Source organism: Oncorhynchus clarkii, chromosome 5, assembly GCF_045791955.1.
Source record: "Oncorhynchus clarkii lewisi isolate Uvic-CL-2024 chromosome 5, UVic_Ocla_1.0, whole genome shotgun sequence".
In the NCBI taxonomy this organism is placed as follows: Eukaryota; Metazoa; Chordata; class Actinopteri; order Salmoniformes; family Salmonidae; genus Oncorhynchus; species Oncorhynchus clarkii.
This window is the reverse complement of record NC_092151.1, coordinates 88,985,590-89,008,104: the sequence shown is the minus strand read 5'-3', so window position 1 is coordinate 89,008,104 and position 22,515 is coordinate 88,985,590. Positions and strand designations below refer to the sequence as shown.

The window sequence follows — 22,515 nt, the reverse complement described above, 5'->3', positions numbered from 1 at the left end:
TTCCCTCTGATTAGTCCTCTATATCTCTCTCTGTTTTTGTTCCTGTCTTTGTCGGATTCTCGTTTGTGTTACTCATGCCTGAACCAGACTATCGTCGTGTTTGCTGCAACCTTGTCCTGTCCTGTCGGAATCTGCCTGTTCATCTAACCTTGTCCTGTCCTGTCGGAATCTGCCTGTCCATCTGAGCCTACGTGTGTTTCGTCATTAAAGTAACTCTGTTTTGTTAATTCGCTTTTGGGTCCTCATTCACGCACCATAACAGAAGAATCCGACCAAGAATGGACCCAGCGACTTCGGATCCTCTCCACTCTGCCGTCGAGATCCAGGGAGCGATGCTAGGCAGACACGAGCAGGAATTGTCTGCTGCTCGACATGCCGTTGAGACCCTGGCCACCCAAGTCTCCAACCTCACAGAACAGGTTCACCATCTCCGCCTCGATCCACTGGCCACTTCCAGGGCTTTCGAATCTCCGGAGCCCAGAATCAATAACCCGCCGTGTTACTCTGGGGAGCCCACTGAATGCCGCTCGTTCCTCACCCAGTGTGATATTGTGTTTTCTCTCCAGCCCAACACTTACTCCAGGAGCACTGCTCGTGTCGCCTACGTCATATCTCTCCTTACTGGACGGGCTCGTGAGTGGGGCACGGCAATCTGGGAGGCAAGGGCTGAGTGTACTAACCAGTATCAGGACTTTAAGGAGGAGATGATACGGGTTTTTGATCGATCTGTTTTTGGGGAGGAGGCTTCCAGGGCCCTGTCTTCCCTATGTCAAGGTAATCGATCCATAACAGACTACTCTATTGAGTTTCGCACTCTTGCTGCCTCCAGTGGCTGGAACGAGCCGGCTTTGCTCGCTCGTTTTCTGGAGGGTCTCCGCGCAGAGGTAAAGGATGAGATTCTCTCCCGGGAGGTTCCTTCCAGCGTGGATTCCTTGATTGAACTCGCTATTCGCATTGAGCGACGGGTTGATCTTCGTCACCGAGCTCGTGGAAAGGAGCTCGCGTTCTCCGTTGCCCCCCTCTCCGCATCACTACCATCTTCCTCTGCCGGCTCGGGTGCTGAGCCTATGCAGCTGGGAGGTATCCACATCTCGACTAAGGAGAGGGAACGGAGAATCACCAACCGCCTCTGTCTCTATTGCGGTTCTGCTGGTCATTTTGTCACTTCATGTCCAGTAAAAGCCAGAGCTCATCAGTAAGCGGAGGGCTACTGGTGAGCGCTACTACTCCTGTCTCTCCTTCAAGATCCTGCACTACCTTGTCGGTCCATCTACGCTGGACCGGTTCGTCAGCTTCCTGCAGTGCCTTAATAGACTCTGGGGCGGAGGGCTGTTTTATGGACGAGACCTGGGCTCGGGAACATGACATTCCTCTCAGACAGTTAAGGGAGCCCACGGCCTTGTTCGCCTTGGATGGTAGTCCTCTCCCCAGGATTCAGCGTGAGACGCTACCTTTAACCCTCACTGTCTCTGGTAATCATAGCGAAACCATTTCTTTTTTAATTTTTCGTTCACCTTTTACACCTGTTGTTTTGGGCCATCCCTGGCTAGTTTGTCATAATCCTTCTATTAATTGGTCTAGTAATTCTATCCTCTCCTGGAACGTCTCTTGTCATGTGAAATGTTTAATGTCTGCTATCCCTCCTGTTTCCTCTGTCTCTTCTTCACAGGAGGAGCCTGGTGATTTGACAGGGGTGCCGGAGGAATATCACGATCTGCGCACGGTGTTCAGTCGGTCCAGGGCCACCTCTCTTCCTCCACACCGGTCGTATGATTGTAGTATTGATCTCCTTCCGGGAACCACTCCCCCCCGGGGTAGACTATACTCTCTGTCGGCTCCCGAACGTAAGGCTCTCGAAGATTATTTGTCTGTAGCTCTTGCCGCCGGTACCATAGTCCCCTCCTCCTCTCCCGCCGGAGCGGGGTTTTTTTTTGTTAAGAAGAAGGACGGGTCCCTGCGCCCCTGCATAGATTATCGAGGGCTGAATGACATAACAGTGAAGAATCGTTATCCGCTTCCTCTTATGTCTTCAGCCTTCGAGATCCTGCAGGGAGCCAGGTTTTTCACTAAGTTGGACCTTCGTAACGCTTACCATCTCGTGCGCATCAGGGAGGGGGACGAGTGGAAGACGGCGTTTAACACTCCGTTAGGGCACTTTGAATACCGGGTTCTTCCTTTCGGCCTCGCTAACGCTCCAGCTGTCTTTCAGGCATTAGTCAATGATGTCCTGAGAGACATGCTGAACATCTTTGTTTTCGTTTACCTTGACGATATCCTGATTTTTTCACCGTCACTCCAGATTCATGTTCAGCACGTTCGACGTGTCCTCCAGCGCCTTTTAGAGAATTGTCTTTTTGTGAAGGCTGAGAAGTGCACTTTTCATGCCTCCTCCGTCACATTTCTCGGTTCTGTTATTTCCGCTGAAGGCATTAAGATGGATCCCGCTAAGGTCCAGGCTGTCATTGATTGGCCCGTCCCTAAGTCACGCGTCGAGCTGCAGCGCTTTCTCGGCTTCGCGAACTTCTATCGTCGTTTCATCCGTAATTTCGGTCAGGTGGCAGCTCCTCTCACAGCCCTTACTTCTGTCAAGACGTGCTTTAAGTGGTCCGTTTCCGCCCAGGGAGCTTTTGATCTCCTCAAGAATCGTTTTACATCCGCTCCTATCCTTGTTACACCTGACGTCTCTAGACAGTTCGTGGTCGAGGTTGACGCGTCAGAGGTGGGCGTGGGAGCCATTCTTTCTCAGCGCTCCCTCTCTGACGACAAGGTCCACCCTTGCGCGTATTTTTCTCATCGCCTGTCGCCGTCGGAACGTAACTATGATGTGGGAAACCGCGAACTGCTCGCCATCCGCTTAGCCCTAGGCGAATGGCGACAGTGGTTGGAGGGGGCGACCGTTCCTTTTGTCGTTTGGACTGACCATAGGAACCTTGAGTACATCCGTTCTGCCAAACGACTTAATGCGCGTCAGGCGCGCTGGGCGCTGTTTTTCGCTCGTTTCGAGTTCGTGATTTCTTATCGTCCGGGCTCTAAGAACACCAAGCCTGATGCTTTATCTCGTCTCTTCAGTTCTTCAGTAGCCTCCACTGACCCCGAGGGGATTCTCTCTGAGGGGCGTGTTGTCGGGTTGACTGTCTGGGGAATTGAGAGGCAGGTAAAGCAAGCACTCACTCAAACTCCGTCGCCGCGCGCTTGTCCCAGGAACCTTCTTTTCGTTCCCGTTCCTACTCGTCTGGCCGTTCTTCAGTGGGCTCACTCTGCCAAGTTAGCCGGCCACCCTGGCGTTCGGGGTACGCTTGCTTCCATTCGCCAGCGTTTTTGGTGGCCCACCCGGGAGCATGACACGCGTCGCTTCGTGGCTGCTTGTTCGGTCTGCGCGCAGACTAAGTCCGGTAACTCCCCTCCTGCCGGCCGTCTCAGGCCGCTTCCCATTCCCTCTCGACCGTGGTCTCACATCGCCTTAGATTTTGTCACCGGACTGCCTTCGTCAGCGGGGAAGACTGTTATTCTTACGGTTGTCGACAGGTTCTCTAAGGCGGCTCATTTTATTCCCCTTGCTAAGCTTCCTTCTGCTAAAGAGACGGCACAAATCATCATCGAGAATGTTTTCAGAATTCATGGCCTTCCGTCAGACGTCGTTTCGGACAGAGGTCCGCAATTCACGTCTCAATTTTGGAGGGAGTTTTGCCGTTTGATTGGGGCTTCCGTCAGTCTCTCTTCCGGCTTTCACCCCCAGTCTAACGGTCAAGCAGAACGGGCCAATCAGACTATTGGTCGCATCTTACGCAGTCTTTCTTTTCGCAACCCTGCGTCTTGGTCAGAACAGCTCCCCTGGGCAGAATACGCCCACAACTCGCTTCCTTCGTCTGCGACCGGGCTATCTCCTTTTCAGAGTAGCCTCGGGTACCAGCCTCCGCTGTTCTCATCTCAGTTCGCCGAGTCCAGCGTTCCCTCCGCTCAGGCTTTTGTCCAACGTTGCGAGCGCACCTGGAAGAGGGTCAGGTCTGCACTTTGCCGTTATAGGGCGCAGACTGTGAGGGCTGCTAATAAGCATAGAACTAAGAGTCCTAGATATTGTCGCGGTCAGAGAGTTTGGCTCTCCACTCAGAACCTTCCCCTTAAGACCGCTTCTCGCAAGTTGACCCCGCGGTTCATTGGTCCGTTCCGTATTTCCCAGATCATCAATCCTGTCGCAGTTCGACTTCTTCTTCCGCGATATCTTCGTCGCGTCCACCCGGTCTTCCATGTCTCCTGTGTCAAGCCCGTTCTTCGCGCCCCCGCTCGTCTTCCCCCCCCCCCCCCCCCCATCCTTGTCGAGGGCGCACCCAGCTACAGGGTCCGTAGGATTTTGGACATGCGTCCTCGGGGCCGTGGTCATCAGTACCTAGTAGATTGGGAGGGGTACGGTCCTGAGGAGAGGAGTTGGGTTCCCTCTCGGGACGTGCTGGACCGTGCGCTGATCGATGATTTCCTCCGTTGCCGCCAGGTTTCCTCCTCGAGTGCGCCAGGAGGCGCTCGGTGAGTGGGGGGGTACTGTCATGTATTGTCATGTTGTGTCTTGTTTCTGTCCTTTCCCTTCACCCTGTCTCCCTCTGCTGGTCGTTATTAGGTTACCTTTTCTCCCCCTCTTTCCCCCAGCTGTTCCTTGTCTCCTCCTAACTACCTCGTCACCCCTTTTCCCACCTGTTCCCTTTTTCCCTCTGATTAGTCCTCTATATCTCTCTCTGTTTTTGTTCCTGTCTTTGTCGGATTCTCGTTTGTGTTACTCATGCCTGAACCAGACTATCGTCGTGTTTGCTGCAACCTTGTCCTGTCCTGTCGGAATCTGCCTGTTCATCTAACCTTGTCCTGTCCTGTCGGAATCTGCCTGTCCATCTGAGCCTACGTGTGTTTCGTCATTAAAGTAACTCTGTTTTGTTAATTCGCTTTTGGGTCCTCATTCACGCACCATAACAGTCAGAACTAGAAGCTCAAGCATTTCACTACACTTGCATTAATATCTGCTAACCATGTGTATGTGACTAATACAAATTGATTTGATTTGATATAGTGTATCTATGAGCTGAGGGAGGGGCTATTACTAGCAGAGTGATATGCTCCAGAGGAAAAAAAGCTTGACATAATGTGTCACCCACCACTCTCTACACACTTCCCTGATCTCTTAACATCTCTTCTCTATCTTGTTCAGTTTTCATTCGTCCTCACAGGAGATGTATCTCAATAGTCCAAAGTGGCTTCCTCTACAACTTCTCATCTCCAGTTCATCTGCACTCTTTTGAAATATCAGGATAGATGAGAGCTATATGGTGGGACGTAACATGGTGAATGTCTACCAGTAATTAAACTATCCATTTATTTTTTACATCAGTGCAGATGAAGGAAAGGAGACAAGGGGAAGAAGCCACTTTAGACTATCGAGACGCAGCCCGGGCCTCAGTTCCTCTGTTCTGAGACAGCTGTGGCCACAGGGAGGTGAGAATATAAAATGGAACGTTGGTGATGCGCCTCTACAGCACGCAAAGCTCTCGCTGCTGTTTGCATGGCGCACCATCACTTTGTATGTGGGTTACCCACGTAGGGCTTCAGACTTTAGTCAGAGACATACTGTAGGCTGCTAGCACCAGACATGTTCATCTCTTTACTGTTACAACTACGGTGTGTTACGTTGGAGGTCTAGAGACCAGTGTAAATCCTGTGTAAATGTCTAAAGATCATGTCACAAACAAGTGTCTTTCTTAATGTTAATATCTAATGAATATTTTATTTATATATTATTTTCCTTTCAATTTTAGCCCTAGACAACCAGGTGAGGGGAGTTCTTTACTAATTATTCCTTCTATCTGCAGTATCAGTGAAATGTCATTAACCATTTAAAGGACTGTTAGTTTGTTGGTGGGCACTGTGCAGTGAGTCTGTGGGTGGTAGTTTTACAGGGCTGCCTGAGTCTGTGGGTGGTAGTTACACAGGGCTGCCTGAGTCTGTAGAAGTGTTGAAACCACAGAAGCTCTCTGAAGGCTATAACGTCATTCCTCAATCAGAAAGTTTCAATGACACCAACATTATTAGTAACTCACAGGGGTTTGTATTGTCCTCTGTACATATCTGCATGTTCTCTGATAGGCTTAGCTGGCATTACATTCAGACAAACAGTATATTTCAGAGAAAATAAGAAAAGTGTGGCGGAAGGAGGGACATCACACCCTCACTCTCACTTCCCTATTCTCTCTTCCTGGTCAGAACTCTGGGGGAAGAGCTTCTCAGCCTCTGATAGGCTACAGACGTTTCAGAAACATGTCAACTACTATAATCTTTCTAAAAAATATTTAACCTCTATGGGATCTGTCACCCCCATGGGACGGATGAGCTAATGTAGGCTAATGTAATTAGCATGAGGTTGTAAGTAACAAAAACATGTCCCAGGACATAGACATATCTGATATGGGCAGAAAGCTTAAATTATTGATAATCTAACTGCACTGTCCAATTTACAGCTATTAGAGTGAAAGAGTACCATGCTATTGTTTAAGGAGAGTGCACAATTATGAACTTGAAAATGTATTAATAAACCAATTAGACACATTTGGGCAGTCTTGATACAACATTTTGAACAGATATCAAATGTTTCATTGGATCAGTCTAAAACTTTCCACAGACACTGCTGCCATCTAGTGGCCAAAATCTAAATTGGACTTGGGCTGGAATAATACATTATGGCTTCTCTCTTACATTTCAAATATGATAGTACAAAAAAAACCTGCATGTTTTTTTCTTTGTATTATCTTTTACCAGATCTAATGTGTTATATTCTCCGACATTAATTTTACATTTCCACAAACTTCAAAGTGTTTCCTTTCAAATGGTATTAAGAATATGCATATCCTTGCTTCAGGTCCTGACCAATAGGCAGTTAGATTTGGGTATGTCATTGAAATAAAATGTAAAAAAGGGTCCGATCCTTGAGAGGTTTTTAACGTAAAATATTTTCACTCTTTCTTAATGTCATAGTGTTAAGCCGGCCGGAGTAATTTGGTGTTATTTGGACTTACGGTTCATGAGAAGTCCTTCAAAGGTTTTCCAAAATTTCCAAGATGGAGGAAAATCTATTCTGACGGATCTTATTGGTCCTTGTTGCAAATTTGTTCAGCGTGAAGAAAGACACCTACATACAAAGTTGCAGTGGTGGAAAAAGTATCACATTTTCATACTTGGGTAAAAGTAAAGATACCTTAAAAGAAAATGTAAAAGTGAAAGTCACCCAGTAAAAGACTACTTGAGTAAAAGTCTAAAAGTATGTGGTTTTAAATATACTTAAGTATCAAAAGTAAAAGTATAAATCATTTAAAATGTGTTATATTAAGCAAACCAGACGACACGATTTACTTGTTTTTAAAATGTACGGATAACCAGGGGCACAGTTCAACACACATCATTTACAAATTAAGCATTTGTGTTTAGCGAGTCTGTCAGATCAGAGGCAGTAGGGTTGACCAGGGATGTTCTCTTGATAAGTGTGTGAATTAGACCATTTTCTTGTCCTGCTAAGCATTCAAAATGTAACGAGTACTTTTGGGTGTCAGGGAAATGTAAGGAGTAAAAAGTACATTCTTTTCTTTAGGAATCTAGTGAAGTAAAAGTAAAAGTTGTCAAAGATATAAATAGTAAAGTAAAGGACAGATACCCCAAAAAACTACTTAAGTAGTACTTTAAAGTATTCTTTACTTAAGTACTTTACACCACTGCAAAGTTTTATTTCTCCAGTTCAAAACGTGGCGTCGGAAATGAGAGTTTAAGTAAGACTGATTATAACAGCGTCACCCATTGGCCAATCGGTGGCATTCATTTGACCAAGTTACTCATGGCCTCTAATTTTTGTGTGCCAAATTAGGGGAAAAAAGTGACCAATCTATGTGTTACACTGCTAAAATTATGTTTTGAGTTCAAATATATTCTGCGAACCCTGTAGTCTGTCTGTCCCTGATGATAACGAGTCATCTATGGCTGAGGAGGTGATCCTGGCTTGGGGATCTGTCCTTTGACTACTAATGTGAAGCAGGGCCTACTGTGAGTCCACAGACATAGTACGATACTAATCTGGTTCTATTTAAGGTGTAAACCCTTTATATACTGTATCTATGAGCTGAGGGAGGGGCTATAACTAGCAGAGTGATATGCTCCAGAGGAAAAAAAGCTTGAGAAAATGTGTCACCCACCACTCTCTACACACTTCCCTGATCTCTTAACATCTCTTCTCTATCTTGTTCAGTTTTCATTCGTCCTCACAGGAGATGTATCTCAATAGTCCAAAGTGGCTTCCTCTACAACTTCTCATCTCCAGTTCATCTGCACTCTTTTGAAATATCCGGATAGATGAGAGCTATATGGTGGGACATAACATGGTGAATGTCTACCAGTAATTAAACTATCCATTTATTTTTTACATCAGTGCAGATGAAGGAAATGAGACAAGGGGAAGAAGCCACTTTAGACTATCGAGACGCAGCCCGGGCCTCAGTTCCTCTGTTCTGAGACAGCTGTGGCCACAGGGAGGTGAGAATATAAAATGGAACGTTGGTGATGCGCCTCTACAGCACGCAAAGCTCTCGCTGCTGTTTGCATGGCGCACCATCACTTTGTATGTGGGTTACCCACGTAGGGCTTCAGACTTTAGTCAGAGACATACTGTAGGCTGCTAGCACCAGACATGTTCATCTCTTTACTGTTACAACTACGGTGTGTTACGTTGGAGATCTAGAGACCAGTGTAAATCCTGTGTAAATGTCTAAAGATCATGTCACAAACAAGTGTCTTTCTTAATGTTAATATCGAATGAATATTTTATTTATATATTATTTTCCTTTCAATTTTAGCCCTAGACAACCAGGTGAGGGGAGTTCTTTACTAATTATTCCTTCTATCTGCAGTATCAGTGAAATGTCAATAACCATTTAAAGGACTGTTAGTTTGTTGGTGGGCACTGTGCAGTGAGTCTGTGGGTGGTAGTTTTACAGGGCTGCCTGAGTCTGTGGGTGGTAGTTACACAGGGCTGCCTGAGTCTGTGGGTGGTAGTTACACAGGGCTGCCTGAGTCTGTGGGTGGTAGTTTCACAGGGCTGCCTGAGTCTGTGGGTGGTAGTTACACAGGGCTGCCTGAGTCTGTGGGTGGTAGTTACACAGGGTTGCCTGAGTCTGTGGGTGGTAGTTACACAGGGTTGCCTGAGTCTGTGGGTGGTAGTTTCACAGGGCTGCCTGAGTCTGTGGGTGGTAGTTTCACAGGGCTGCCTGAGTCTGTGGGTGCTAGTTACACAGGGCTGCCTGAGTCTGTGGGTGGTAGTTTCACAGGGCTGCCTGAGTCTGTGGGTGGTAGTTACACAGGGCTGCCAACACTGTAGGAGTGTTGAAACCAAATTACCTCTCTGAAGGCTATAGCGTCATTACTCAAACAGAAAGTTGCAATGACACCGACATTATTAATAACTCACAGGGGTTTGTATTTTCTTCTGTACATATCTGCATGATCTCTGACAGGCAAAGCTGGTAATACATTCAGACACACAGTACATTTCCGAGAAAATAATAAACGTGTGGCGGAAGGAGGGACATCACACCCTCACCCTCACTCTCACTTCCCTATTCTCTCATCCTGCTCAGAACTCTGGGTAAGAGCTTGTTAGCCTCTGATAGGCTACAGACTGACGTACAGCATGTTTCAGAAACATTTTAACTACTGTGCTCTTTAAATTAATAACGTGGAATATTTTCACTGTTTATTAATGTTGTGAGAAGCCAGAAGCTTCTAGCCACTGGGATTTTTTGCCCGTTCTTCGAGGCAAAACTGCTCCAGCTCCTTCAAGTTGGGTGGGTTCCTCTGGTGTACAGCAATCTTTAAGTCATACCACAGATTCTCAATTGGATTGAGGTCTGGGCTTTGACTAGGCCATTCCAAGACATTTAAATGTTTCCCTTTAAACACTCGAGTGTTGCTTTAGCAGTATACTTAGGGTCATTGTCCTGCTGGAAGGTAAACCTCCATCCCAGTCTCAATTCTCTGGAAGACTGAAACACGTTTCCATCAATAATTTCCTTGTATTTAGCGCCATCAATCATTCCTTCAATTCTGATCAGTTTCTCAGTCCCTGCCGATGAAAATGATGTTCTCAGGGTGATGAGAGGTGTTGGGTTAGCGCCAGACATAGAGTTTTCCTTGATGGTCAAAAAGCTCAATTTTAGTCTCATCTGACAAGAGTACCTTCCATATGTTTGGGGAGTTTCCCACAAGCCTTTCAGCGAACACTCATTTTTTTCTTTAAGCAATGGCATTATTTTGTCCACTCTTCCATAAAACCCAGCTCTGTGGAGTGTACAGCTTAAAGTGGTCCTATGGACAGATACTCCAATCTCCGCTGTAGAGCTTTGCAGCTCCTTCAGGGTTATCTTTGGTCTCTTTGTTGCCTCTCTGATTAATGCCCTCCTTGCCTGGTTTGTGAGTATTGGTGGGCGGCCCTCTCTTGGCAGGTTTGTTGCGGTGCCATATTCTTTCAATTTTTTAATAATGGATTTAATGGTGCTCTGTGGGATGTTCAAAGTTCTGAAGGTAATTGGTTGCACCAGATCTTATTTAGGGGCTTCATAGCAAAGGGGGTGAATACATATGTACGCACCACTTTTCAATTTTTTTGAATTTTTTTGAAACAAATTTGGACTATTTTGTGTATGTCCATTACATGTAATCAATTTAAATCAATTTAAATTGCAGGCTGTAATGCAACAAAATAGGAAAGACGCCAAGGGGGATGAATACTTTTGCAAGGCACCGTACGGGTCCTTACTCCACATTGACCCGTATGGGTCCTTACTCCACATTGACCCGTACGGGTCCTTACTCCACATTGACCCGTACGCGTCCTTACTCCACATTGACCCGTACGCGTCCTTACTCCACATTGACCCGTACGCGTCCTTACTCCACATTGACCCGTACGGGTCCTTACTCCACATTGACCCGTATGGGTCCTTACTCCACATTGACCCGTACGCGTCCTTACTCCACATTGACCCGTACGCGTCCTTACTCCACATTGACCCGTACGCGTCCTTACTCCACATTGACCCGTACGCGTCCTTACTCCACATTGACCCGTACGGGTCCTTACTCCACATTGACCCGTACGCGTCCTTACTCCACATTGACCCGTACGGGTCCTTACTCCACATTGACCCGTACGGGTCCTTACTCCACATTGACCCGTACGCGTCCTTACTCCACATTAACCCGTACGGGTCCTTACTCCACATTGACCCGTACGGGTCCTTACTCCACATTGACCCGTACGCGTCCTTACTCCACATTGACCCGTACGCGTCCTTACTCCACATTGACCCGTACGCGTCCTTACTCCACATTGACCCGTACGGGTCCTTACTCCACATTGACCCGTACGCGTCCTTACTCCACATTGACCCGTACGGGTCCTTACTCCACATTGACCCGTACGGGTCCTTACTCCACATTGACCCGTACGCGTCCTTACTCCACATTGACCCGTACGCGTCCTTACTCCACATTGACCCGTACGGGTCCTTACTCCACATTGACCCGTACGGGTCCTTACTCCACATTGACCCGTACGGGTCCTTACTCCACATTGACCCGTACGCGTCCTTACTCCACATTGACCCGTACGGGTCCTTACTCCACATTGACCCGTACGGGTCCTTACTCCACATTGACCCGTACGCGTCCTTACTCCACATTGACCCGTACGGGTCCTTACTCCACATTGACCCGTACGGGTCCTTACTCCACATTGACCCGTACGCGTCCTTACTCCACATTGACCCGTACGGGTCCTTACTCCACATTGACCCGTACGGGTCCTTACTCCACATTGACCCGTACGGGTCCTTACTCCACATTGACCGGAAAGTTTCAAACAAAAGACAACGAATAAACTGACAAAACTCGTAAATGGAATGAAATAAACTAAAACTTGTTTCTGACAAGTGTAGCATAGGTTGTGATTTCTGCAAAACACATGTCCACTCTGACAACGAGGACTGTAAATTACTACTAGTAATAATATATTGAATGTATTAACCAAAATTAAATCCAACCAAACAAACACTGCAGATTAGAAATGATGGGAATTAACAGTACATCTAAGTTTTCTACTGGTGATACATGTCAGGAGTTCCCAAGCTCTTTCACGCAGGGTCCCCTTGCAGCATTGGGGAACATCCTGCGCCTCCCATGCATGCATCACTTCTCTTTCTATGGGCACAAGCACTGTTCATGACACTAATTGTTCACACCCTTCTTGTTTGTGGAGGGAATTTTGCAGGTTTAAAGCTTAGTTCTTGCAATTCTACACATTTTGTCATGTGGTGCTAAGAAAATGTTGTAGTTTTAAAGCTAATTTTCTTGCAATTCTGTACATTTTGCCATGTCTAATGTGCATTCATGTGATATTTGAGTGACAAAAAAAACCTGAACCAAACACATCAGCTGACATCTGGACATTTCTGACAAGTTATAAATAACGCTACGGTCGGTAATAACTAACATGACAAGTAGAAATTGATGATGCAATACCCAATTTCGAAATTGCACATAGTGCATTCTACTATTACAACTTCCGAAAGTAAGTTTAAAGCCGGATTGAGTTGCTTAATTTTTTTTTTGGGGGGGGGGGGGGGGGGGTGTGGAGGGGAAACCCCTAAAGCCCCCCACAGTTTGAGAATCACTGATATGTGTAATGGGGAATTGATAGACACAGCAAACAATGCACGCAATGAAGTTATGAAACAATGAATAGCCACAAAATGGCGAGAGAGAGAGAGTGCATTCGGGAGAGAGATGTGCCTTGTTCATCTGAGGCACAATCCACATAATCTTGGACCGTGGCATCCACGTGGCCCCCAAGGGACTAGTCCACTGAGACAGGCGCAAATCAGACAGGTGTCTCGTGTGTCATGAAAAAAGTATCTATTCGCAACTGATAGACCAAAAAATGTAACGTTTTCAATACAGACCCCTTTTGTCATACAGTATTCCATATGAGGACCCCAGACCTTATGAAAGTTGCACAGCGTACCCTCAGTCTAGTGATGCATAACTTGACATTTCTGCCATCCATTGTGACATTGTGGGAGGATAACCAACATTCCAATGAATAGCGATGCGTTTCTTAGCCGCTATAACTTTTAGGCTACACAGTTTCTTCTGATAAGTCTCCAGAATCAACATTTCCAAGCAACAGAAACAGGGAGAAGGGAGAATCTGTAGACATGCTGAGATAAAATAACGTACTCTTTGCCAGAATTCAGCCAGCCTTCACAAGACCATAGCATATACAAATATGTCCCCTTATTGTGTGTTACACCTCCAGCGGAGGAATTACATTTCTGAGTGATGATATTCAGTTTCACTGGTATATAGTAAATACTATGGATGGTGTTAAACTGCAGTCATTTACAGTTGAAGTCAGAAGTTTACATACACTCAGGTTGGAGTCATTAAAACTCGTTTTTCAACCACTGCACAAATGTCTTGTTAACAAACTATAGTTTTGGCAAGTCGGTTAAGACATCTACTAAGGACGTTCTGTACAAACAATAGTACCCAAGTATAAACATCATGGGACCACGCAGCCGTCATACCGCTCAGGAAGGAGACGCGTTCTGTCTCCTGGAGATGAACGTACTTTGGTGCGAAAAGTGCAAATCAATCCCAGAACAACAGCAAAGGACCTTGTGAAGATGCTGGAGGAAACATGTACAAAAGTATCTATATCCACAGTAAAACGAGTCCTATATCGACATAACCCGAAAGGCCGCTCAGCAAGAAAGAAGCCACTGCTCTAAAACCGCCATAAAAAAGCCAGACTATGGTTTGCAACTGCACATGAGGATAAAGATCATACTTTTTGGAGAACTGTCCTCTGGTCTGATAAAACAAAAATATAACTGCTTGGCCATAATTACCATCGTTATGTTTGGAGGAAAAAGGGGGGAAGCTTGCAAGCTGAAGAACACCATCCCAACCGTGAAGCACAGGCGTGGCTGCATCATGTTGTGGGTGTGCTTTACTGCAGGAAGGACTGGTGCACTTCACAAAATAGATAGCTTCATGAAAAGGAAAATTACGTGGATATATTGAAGCAACAGCTCAAGACATCAGTCAGGAAGTTAAAGCTTGGTTGCAAATGGGTCTTCCAAATGGACAATGACCCCAAGCATACTTCCAAAGTTGTGGCAAAATGGCATAATGACAACAAAGTCAAGGTATTGGAGTGGCCATCACAAAGCCCTGACCTCAATCCTACAGAAAATTTGTGGGCAGAACTGAAAAGCGTGTGCAAGCAAGGAGGCCTACAAACTTGACTCAGTTACACCAGCTCTGTCAGGAGGAATGGGCCAGAATTCACCCAACTTATTGTGGGAAGCTTGCGGAAGGCTACCCGAAACATTTGACCCAAGTTAAACAATTTAAAGGCAATGCTACCAAATACTAATTTAGTGTATGTAAACTTCTGAGCCACTGGGGACGTGATGAACGAAATAAAAGCTGAAATAAATCCTTCTCTCTACTATTATTCTGACATTTCACATTCTTAAAATTAAGTGGTGATCCTACCTGACGTAAGACAGGGAATTCTTACTCAGATTAAATGTCAGGAATTGTGAAAAACTGAGTTTAAATGTATTTGGCTAAGGTGTATGTAAACTTCTGACTTCAACTGTATCCATTCATCATCATCAGTAGTGTCTCCCAGGGTGGCGCAGTGGTCCCCTAGAAAAGGCCTTCCGGGTGGCACAGTGGTTAAGGGTGCTGTACTGCAGCGCCAGCTGTGCCACCAGAGACTCTGGGTTCTCACCCAGGCTCTGTCGCAGCCGGCCGCGACAGGGAGGTCCGCGGGGCGACGCACAATTGGCCTAGCGTCGTCTGGGTTAGGGAGGGTGTGTCCGGTAGTGATATCCCTGTGTACATGTCTCATCGAGCACTAGCGACTCCTGTGGCGGGCCGGGAGCAGTGCACGCTAACCAGGTCGCCAGGTGCACGATGTTTCCTCCGACACATTGGTGTGGCTGGCTTCCGGGTTGGATGCGCACTGTTTTAAGAAGCAGTGCGGTTTGGTTGGGTTGTGTTTCGGAGGACTTATGGCTTTCGACCTTCGTCTCTCCCGAGCCCGTACGGGAGTTGTAGCGATGAGACAAGATAGTAACTACTAACAATTGGATACCACGAAATTGGGGAGAAAAGGGGGTAAAATAAAAATAATTAAAAAAAAAAAAAAGTGTCTCCCAGGTCTTCTTCACATTTTAGTTTGACATGTTTTGTGTCATCTAGAAAAGCCTATTGATACAGTTTGGCAATCAACTTTAGAGGTTTGTCAAACTGCCTTAAAATAAATTCACAGAGAGAATAAAGTGTTGTAACTGCCATAGCCATAGCACCATGAGACTGGTCTTCCCTGGTTGCCTGGACCTGCTGAGAACTCTGTCACCATCTGATCCTCCTCAGGTGACGCATTAAAAATAATTACCTTTGTGTACATTTCTACATTATATTATCCAAGAATAGAATCAATGGTTCAATAATTTAATGTATATTTTTTCTTCTGTGAAGTCAAACAGCAGTTACCTCGTCAGCCACATCAATCAAATAAAGAGAAGCCAGTTCCTGCTTTGCTTGCTTTTACAACTCAGAGAAAAAGTGCAACACACACAGACACCAGCTACAGACAGCAGTACCATGCTGGTCCTATAATAACAGCTTTGCGTTCCCAACGGGCACAGTTCGTCATAATGATGTCTTTTCCAGACGACGGTCAGATTTTGGTTGATTTTGAAAATGATGTGGACACTTGCTTGTCGAACAGCTTATTCCAAAATCACGGGCATTAACATGGCGTTGGTCCCTCCTTTGCTGCTATAACAGCTTCCACTTTTCTGGGAAGGCTTTCCACTAGATGTTGGAACATTGCTGCTATAACAGCTTCCACTCTTCTGGGAAGGCTTTCCACTAGATGTTGGAACATTGCTGCTATAACAGTTTCCACTCTTCTGAGAAGGCTTTCCACTAGATGTTGGAACATTGCTGCGGGGACTTTTACATCCTAGCAGACGCTCTTAGTGCATACATTTTCGTACTGGTCTCCCATGGGACTCAAACCCACAACCCAGGTGTTGCAAGCGCCATGCTCTACCAACTGAGCCACACAAGACTAATTGCTTCCATTCAGCCCAAGAACATTAGTGAGGTTGGACACTGATGTTAACCGATTAGGCCTGTTAACATTTTCCTTCACTGGAACTAAAGGGCCTAGCCCGAACCATGAAAAACAGCCCCAGACCATTTTCCTCCTCCGCCAAACTTTACAGTTGGCACTATGAATTGGGGCAGATGACATTCTCCTGGCATCCGCAAAACCCAGATTCGTCCTTCACCCAGATGGTGAAGCGTGATTCATCACTACAGAGAATGTTTCCACTGCTCCAGTTTGGAACTTGGTATTGAGTGTTGCACCCGAAGACAGACGATTTTTATACACTACGCGTTTCAGCACTCAGCGGTCACATTCTGTGAGCTTGTGTGGCCTACCACATCGTGGCTGAGCCGTCGTTGCTCCTAGACGTTTCCACTTCCCAACAGCAATTACAGTTGACCGGGGCAGCTCTAGCAGGGCAGAAATTTGACAAACTGACTTGTTGGAAAGGTGGCATCCTATGACGGTGCCACGTTGAAAGTTACTGAGCTCTTCAGTAAGGCCATTCTACTGCCAATGTTAGCCTATGGAGATTGCATGGCTGTGTGCTCAATTTAATACACCTGTCAGAAACATGACACCTTCTAGGAAACGTCTAAAAAACATTCATATGCAACCAGAATCCGACCTGATTAAGACAGCTTATTTCTGACGTCCTTATAACTCAAATCCAACCAAAATATGACCCGTTTAGGACCTCCCGGTATTTCTCATGTCATGCATCTCACAGCAGCAATGTTACCCGTTTAAGACATACTTAATATTTCACATCTATACTCAGAGGCTAAAATAAATGTTCAGGATGCATGCCAGCAAAGCCACAACACAACACAACACTAAACAATACATTCATTGCACTATAATGGTGACAAACTGTGCCCACAATCTGTTAGGGCCTACATAAAGCTGTCCCAACAGCAGACCCAACACCTTACCTGGCTATCAGCAGAGCCTTGTCTGGCAGCGAAACAGTTCATTTAGCCTCATTTTCAACCTTTAAAAAAAACAATGCTGATATGGCTGACTTGCTTAAATAAATTTGGTTTCTACTGACAATTGAGACGTATAAACTATGTCCTTTGTGGGCAAATTATTTCATCAAACTTTGTCATCAAAGTCTGTCATTCTCTGGATTTATAGTGCTTTCAAGACAACTGGGAACTCGGAAAAAAACAAGGTTGAATCATGATGACGTCAGTGATCTTCAGGTCATAGCTCTAGAAAGAGGCCCAAGTTCCCGACTTACAATTCTGAGATGTATGACCGTTCAAAACATATTTTCCCAGTCTGAGCTTGTTTTTCCCCGAGATTCCCAGTTGTCTTGAACTCATTGAAGATAGATTTGCCAGTTCCGAGTTAACAGTTGTTTTGAACGTGGCAGAAATCATGCTGAATTCACAGCATGGCCAATGTTGAATGTTTATAATTTTAAGCTTGGAAAAGAGACCCTTAAACCCAGAATTGGGACCATGAACCCACTCGGGCTAGTGATTGCTTTGCAATGTTTGCAGTTAGCCACTGATTCTTTCCAAACCAGTCATTGTTGAATTAGCGATTTCCAACTTGTTGTGTAATGTTTATGTCCAAAGGCCGATGAGCACCGATACGTTTGATCTATAATTTATCTTCATATGACAAGGATTGAAAAGGATTTGCCAGCAGATTGTTGACTTAATTCATGATGATGACTGCTAGCCAAGATTTTGAAAGTATGATGTTGACATGATCAGTCCAATCAAAGGTACTGTACATATAACATGATTTGACATCATTGTATCTGTAGCCAATGACCCTGAACCTTCTTGGACGGGCACTTCTAATGTAAAATGTAAGTTTTATGTACTACTTCCGGCGCCGACAGAGATGGCCGCCTCGCTTCGAGTTCCTAGGAAACTATGCAGTTTTTTGTTTTTTTACGTGTTATTTCTTACATTAGTACCCCAGGTCATCTTAGGTTTCATTACATACAGTCGAGAAGAACTACTGAATATAAGATCAGCATCAACTCACCATCAGTACGACCAAGAATATGTTTTTCGCGACGCGGATCCTGTGTCCTGCCTTACAAACAGGACAACGGAGTGGATCCTATGCAGCGACCCAAAAAAACGACTCCGAAAGAGAGGGAAACGAGGCGGTCTTCTGGTCAGACTCCGGAGACGGGCACAGCGCACACCACTCCCTAGCATTCTTCTTGCCAATGTCCAGTCTCTTGACAACAAGGTTGATGAAATCCGAGCAAGGGTAGCATTCCAGAGGGACATCAGAGACTGTAACGTTCTTTGCTTCACGGAAACGTGGCTTACTGGAGAGACGCTATCCGAAGCGGTGCAGCCAACAGGTTTCTCCACGCATCGCGCAGACAGGAAAAAACATCTTTCTGGTAAAAAGAGGGGCGGGGGCGTATGCCTTATGACTAACGTGACATGGTGCGATGAAAGAAACATACAGGAACTCAAATCCTTCTGTTCACCTGATTTAGAATTCCTCACAATCAAATGTAGACCGCATTATCTACCAAGAGAATTCTCTTCGATTATAATCACAGCCGTATATATCCCCCCCCAAGCAGACACATCGATGGCTCTGAACGAACTTTATTTAACCCTCTGCAAACTGGAAACAATTTATCCGGAGGCTGCATTCATTGTAGCTGGGGATTTTAACAAGGCTAATCTGAAAACAAGACTCCCCAAATTTTATCAGCATATCGATTGCGCAACCAGGGGAGGAAAGACCTTGGACCATTGTTACTCTAACTTCCGCGACGCATATAAGGCCCTGCCCCGCCCCCCTTTCGGAAAAGCTGACCACGACTCCATTTTGTTGATCCCTGCCTACAGACAGAAACTAAAACAAGAGGCTCCCACGCTGAGGTCTGTCCAACGCTGGTCCGACCAAGCTGACTCCACACTCCAAGACTGCTTCCATCACGTGGACTGGGAGATGTTTCGTATTGCGTCAGATAACAACATTGACGAATACGCTGATTCGGTGTGCGAGTTCATTAGAACGTGCGTTGAAGATGTCGTTCCCATAGCAACGATTAAAACATTCCCTAACCAGAAACCGTGGATTGATGGCAGCATTCGTGTGAAACTGAAAGCGCGAACCACTGCTTTTAATCAGGGCAAGGTGTCTGGTAACATGACCGAATACAAACAGTGCAGCTATTCCCTCCGCAAGGCTATCAAACAAGCTAAGCGCCAGTACAGAGACAAAGTAGAATCTCAATTCAACGGCTCAGACACAAGAGGCATGTGGCAGGGTCTACAGTCAATCACGGACTACAGGAAGAAACCCAGCCCAGTCACGGACCAGGATGTCTTGCTCCCAGGCAGACTAAATAACTTTTTTGCCCGCTTTGAGGACAATACAGTGCCACTGACACGGCCTGCAACGAAAACATGCGGTCTCTCCTTCACTGCAGCCGAGGTGAGTAAGACATTTAAACGTGTTAACCCTCGCAAGGCTGCAGGCCCAGATGGCATCCCCAGCCGCGCCCTCAGAGCATGCGCAGACCAGCTGGCCGGTGTGTTTACGGACATATTCAATCAATCCCTATACCAGTCTGCTGTTCCCACATGCTTCAAGAGGGCCACCATTGTTCCTGTTCCCAAGAAAGCTAAGGTAACTGAGCTAAATGACTACCGCCCCGTAGCACTCACATCCGTCATCATGAAGTGCTTTGAGAGACTAGTCAAGGACCATATCACCTCCACCCTACCTGACACCCTAGACCCACTCCAATTTGCTTACCGCCCAAATAGGTCCACAGACGATGCAATCTCAACCACACTGCACACTGCCCTAACCCATCTGGACAAGAGGAATACCTATGTGAGAATGCTGTTCATCGACTACAGCTCGGCATTCAACACCATAGTACCCTCCAAGCTCGTCATCAAGCTCGAGACCCTGGGTCTCGACCCCGCCCTGTGCAACTGGGTACTGGACTTCCTGACGGGCCGCCCCCAGGTGGTGAGGGTAGGCAACAACATCTCCTCCCCGCTGATCCTCAACACTGGGGCCCCACAAGGTTGCGTTCTGAGCCCTCTCCTGTACTCCCTGTTCACCCACGACTGCGTGGCCACGCACGCCTCCAACTCAATCATCAAGTTTGCGGACGACACAACAGTGGTAGGCTTGATTACCAACAACGATGAGACGGCCTACAGGGAGGAGGTGAGGGCCCTCGGAGTGTGGTGTCAGGAAAACAACCTCACACTCAACGTCAACAAAACTAAGGAGATGATTGTGGACTTCAGGAAACAGCAGAGGGAACACCCCCCTATCCACATCGATGGAACAGTAGTGGAGAGGGTAGCAAGTTTTAAGTTCCTCGGCATACACATCACAGACAAACTGAATTGGTCCACTCACACAGACAGCATCGTGAAGAAGGCGCAGCAGCGCCTCTTCAACCTCAGGAGGCTGAAGAAATTCGGCTTGTCACCAAAAGCACTCACAAACTTCTACAGATGCACAATCGAGAGCATCCTGGCGGGCTGTATCACCGCCTGGTATGGCAACTGCACCGCCCTCAACCGTAAGGCTCTCCAGAGGGTAGTGAGGTCTGCACAACGCATCACCGGGGGCAAACTACCTGCCCTCCAGGACACCTACACCACCCGATGTCACAGGAAGGCCATAAAGATCATCAAGGACATCAACCACCCGAGCCACTGCCTGTTCACCCCGCTATCATCCAGAAGGCGAGGTCAGTACAGGTGCATCAAAGCTGGGACCGAGAGACTGAAAAACAGCTTCTATCTCAAGGCCATCAGACTGTTAAACAGCCACCACTAACACTGAGTGGCTGCTGCCAACACACTGACACTGACTCAACTCCAGCCACTTTAATAATGGGAATTGATGGGAAATGATGTAAATATATCACTAGCCACTTTAAACAATGCTACCTTATATAAATGTTACTTACCCTACATTATTCATCTCATATGCATACGTATATACTGTACTCTATATCATCGACGGTATCCTTATGTAATACATGTATCACTAGCCACTTTATACTATACTATGCCACTTTGTTTACATACTCATCTCATTTGTACATACTGTACCCGATACCATCTACTGTATCTTGCCTATGCTGCTCTGTACCATCACTCATTCATATATCCTTATGTACATATTCTTTATCCCCTTACACTGTGTACAAGACAGTAGTTTTGGAATTGTTAGTTAGATTACTTGTTATTACTGCATTGTCGGAACTAGAAGCACAAGCATTTCGCTACACTCGCATTAACATCTGCTAACCATGTGTATGTGACAAATAAAATTTGATTTGATTTGATTTCTATGGCAGCATCCAAGGGGCTTGAATTTTCCAGCGCTACCCTTAGATTTTGCAGTGACTTTAGTGTCCCCATGAGTGACAGAACACTGAGCCAATCACGGTGCAACTAGAGAATATAGCCAACCCCTACGCTCCGTATTTTCCGCTGGCTGCCCCACCACCACAGAAAGCACTGAGCTAGGCTGAAACACATGCATTTTGGAGCTGCCTTACTCAAGAAATCAAAAAAGAGACCATGTTTGTCTGCGGCTTTATTAATTCAATGATTTTTTTACATTGTTTGCGAACTGAAATGTGACACATATTAATGGCAAAATAACATGCAAAACAGGCCCCCCCCCCCCCCCCCAAAAAAAACGAATATGTATGTTATGTGTTTTAGCTAGAAATGTGTGACTCAAAACAGGTGGGACTCTGCTCCACCTGCCCTGAATGACGGGTCGCCACTGGCAAAAAGTATGTCATATCAAGATTTCACCTGGGAAATCCCTCTTTCCCTAAATATAGTGAGTTGTGTATATCAACAAAGTTGCATCTGATGTCTGAAATACAGTAGACCATCTAGGAAACCATCAAACTAAAATGTGGCCTAATATCATTGGCAATACAGGATTCCTGCTTTGTCTGTTATATCTTCAGCGGCTGCAGATGTAGAGTTGAGCCGTCCTGGTCTCCGACGCCTCTTTCTCAGGTTCCTGAGGCGTTCCTCAAGGAAACCAGTAGAAGTGGCATCATCTAAGGGTGTACCAAGCATCCTTGAACATAAAAGTCTGTGTTATTATTTTTGTTTAAAGACCCCTGTGTTCAATATGGCTAGGATTTGGTCAAACCAATCCAAAGGTATTACACCTTCAAGGGCACCATTTTGGTGGAAATAGCAGAGCTCATGCATGAAAGATAATACAGTGAGTTTCAAAATGGAAAC

General features: G+C 46.0%; 2 protein-coding genes across 2 annotated transcripts in view; one reads left to right on the top strand and one right to left on the bottom strand.

Moving 5' to 3' along the window:
- Window positions 1-10,758: 10,758 nt before the first annotated feature.
- On the top strand, window positions 10,759-11,952 carry LOC139409790 (uncharacterized protein DKFZp434B061-like). The gene has a single exon (XM_071155167.1). The coding sequence runs from the start codon at window positions 10,759-10,761 to the stop codon at window positions 11,950-11,952; it is 1,194 nt and encodes a 397-aa protein (XP_071011268.1).
- A 10,251-nt stretch (window positions 11,953-22,203) lies between these two features.
- Window positions 22,204-22,515, bottom strand: part of LOC139409788 (receptor-type tyrosine-protein phosphatase C-like) — a 41,186-nt gene continuing 40,874 nt past the window's right edge. The window contains exon 13 of the mRNA XM_071155166.1: window positions 22,204-22,345. Within this exon, the coding sequence (XP_071011267.1) occupies window positions 22,322-22,345 (24 nt within the window). The 3' untranslated portion in view covers window positions 22,204-22,321. The remainder of the gene's footprint in view (window positions 22,346-22,515) is intronic.

Coding starts and splice junctions, on each gene's coding strand:
- LOC139409790 (XM_071155167.1), top strand. CDS start 10,759: ATGCAACAAAATAGGAAAGACGCCAAGGGGGATGAATACTTTTGCAAG.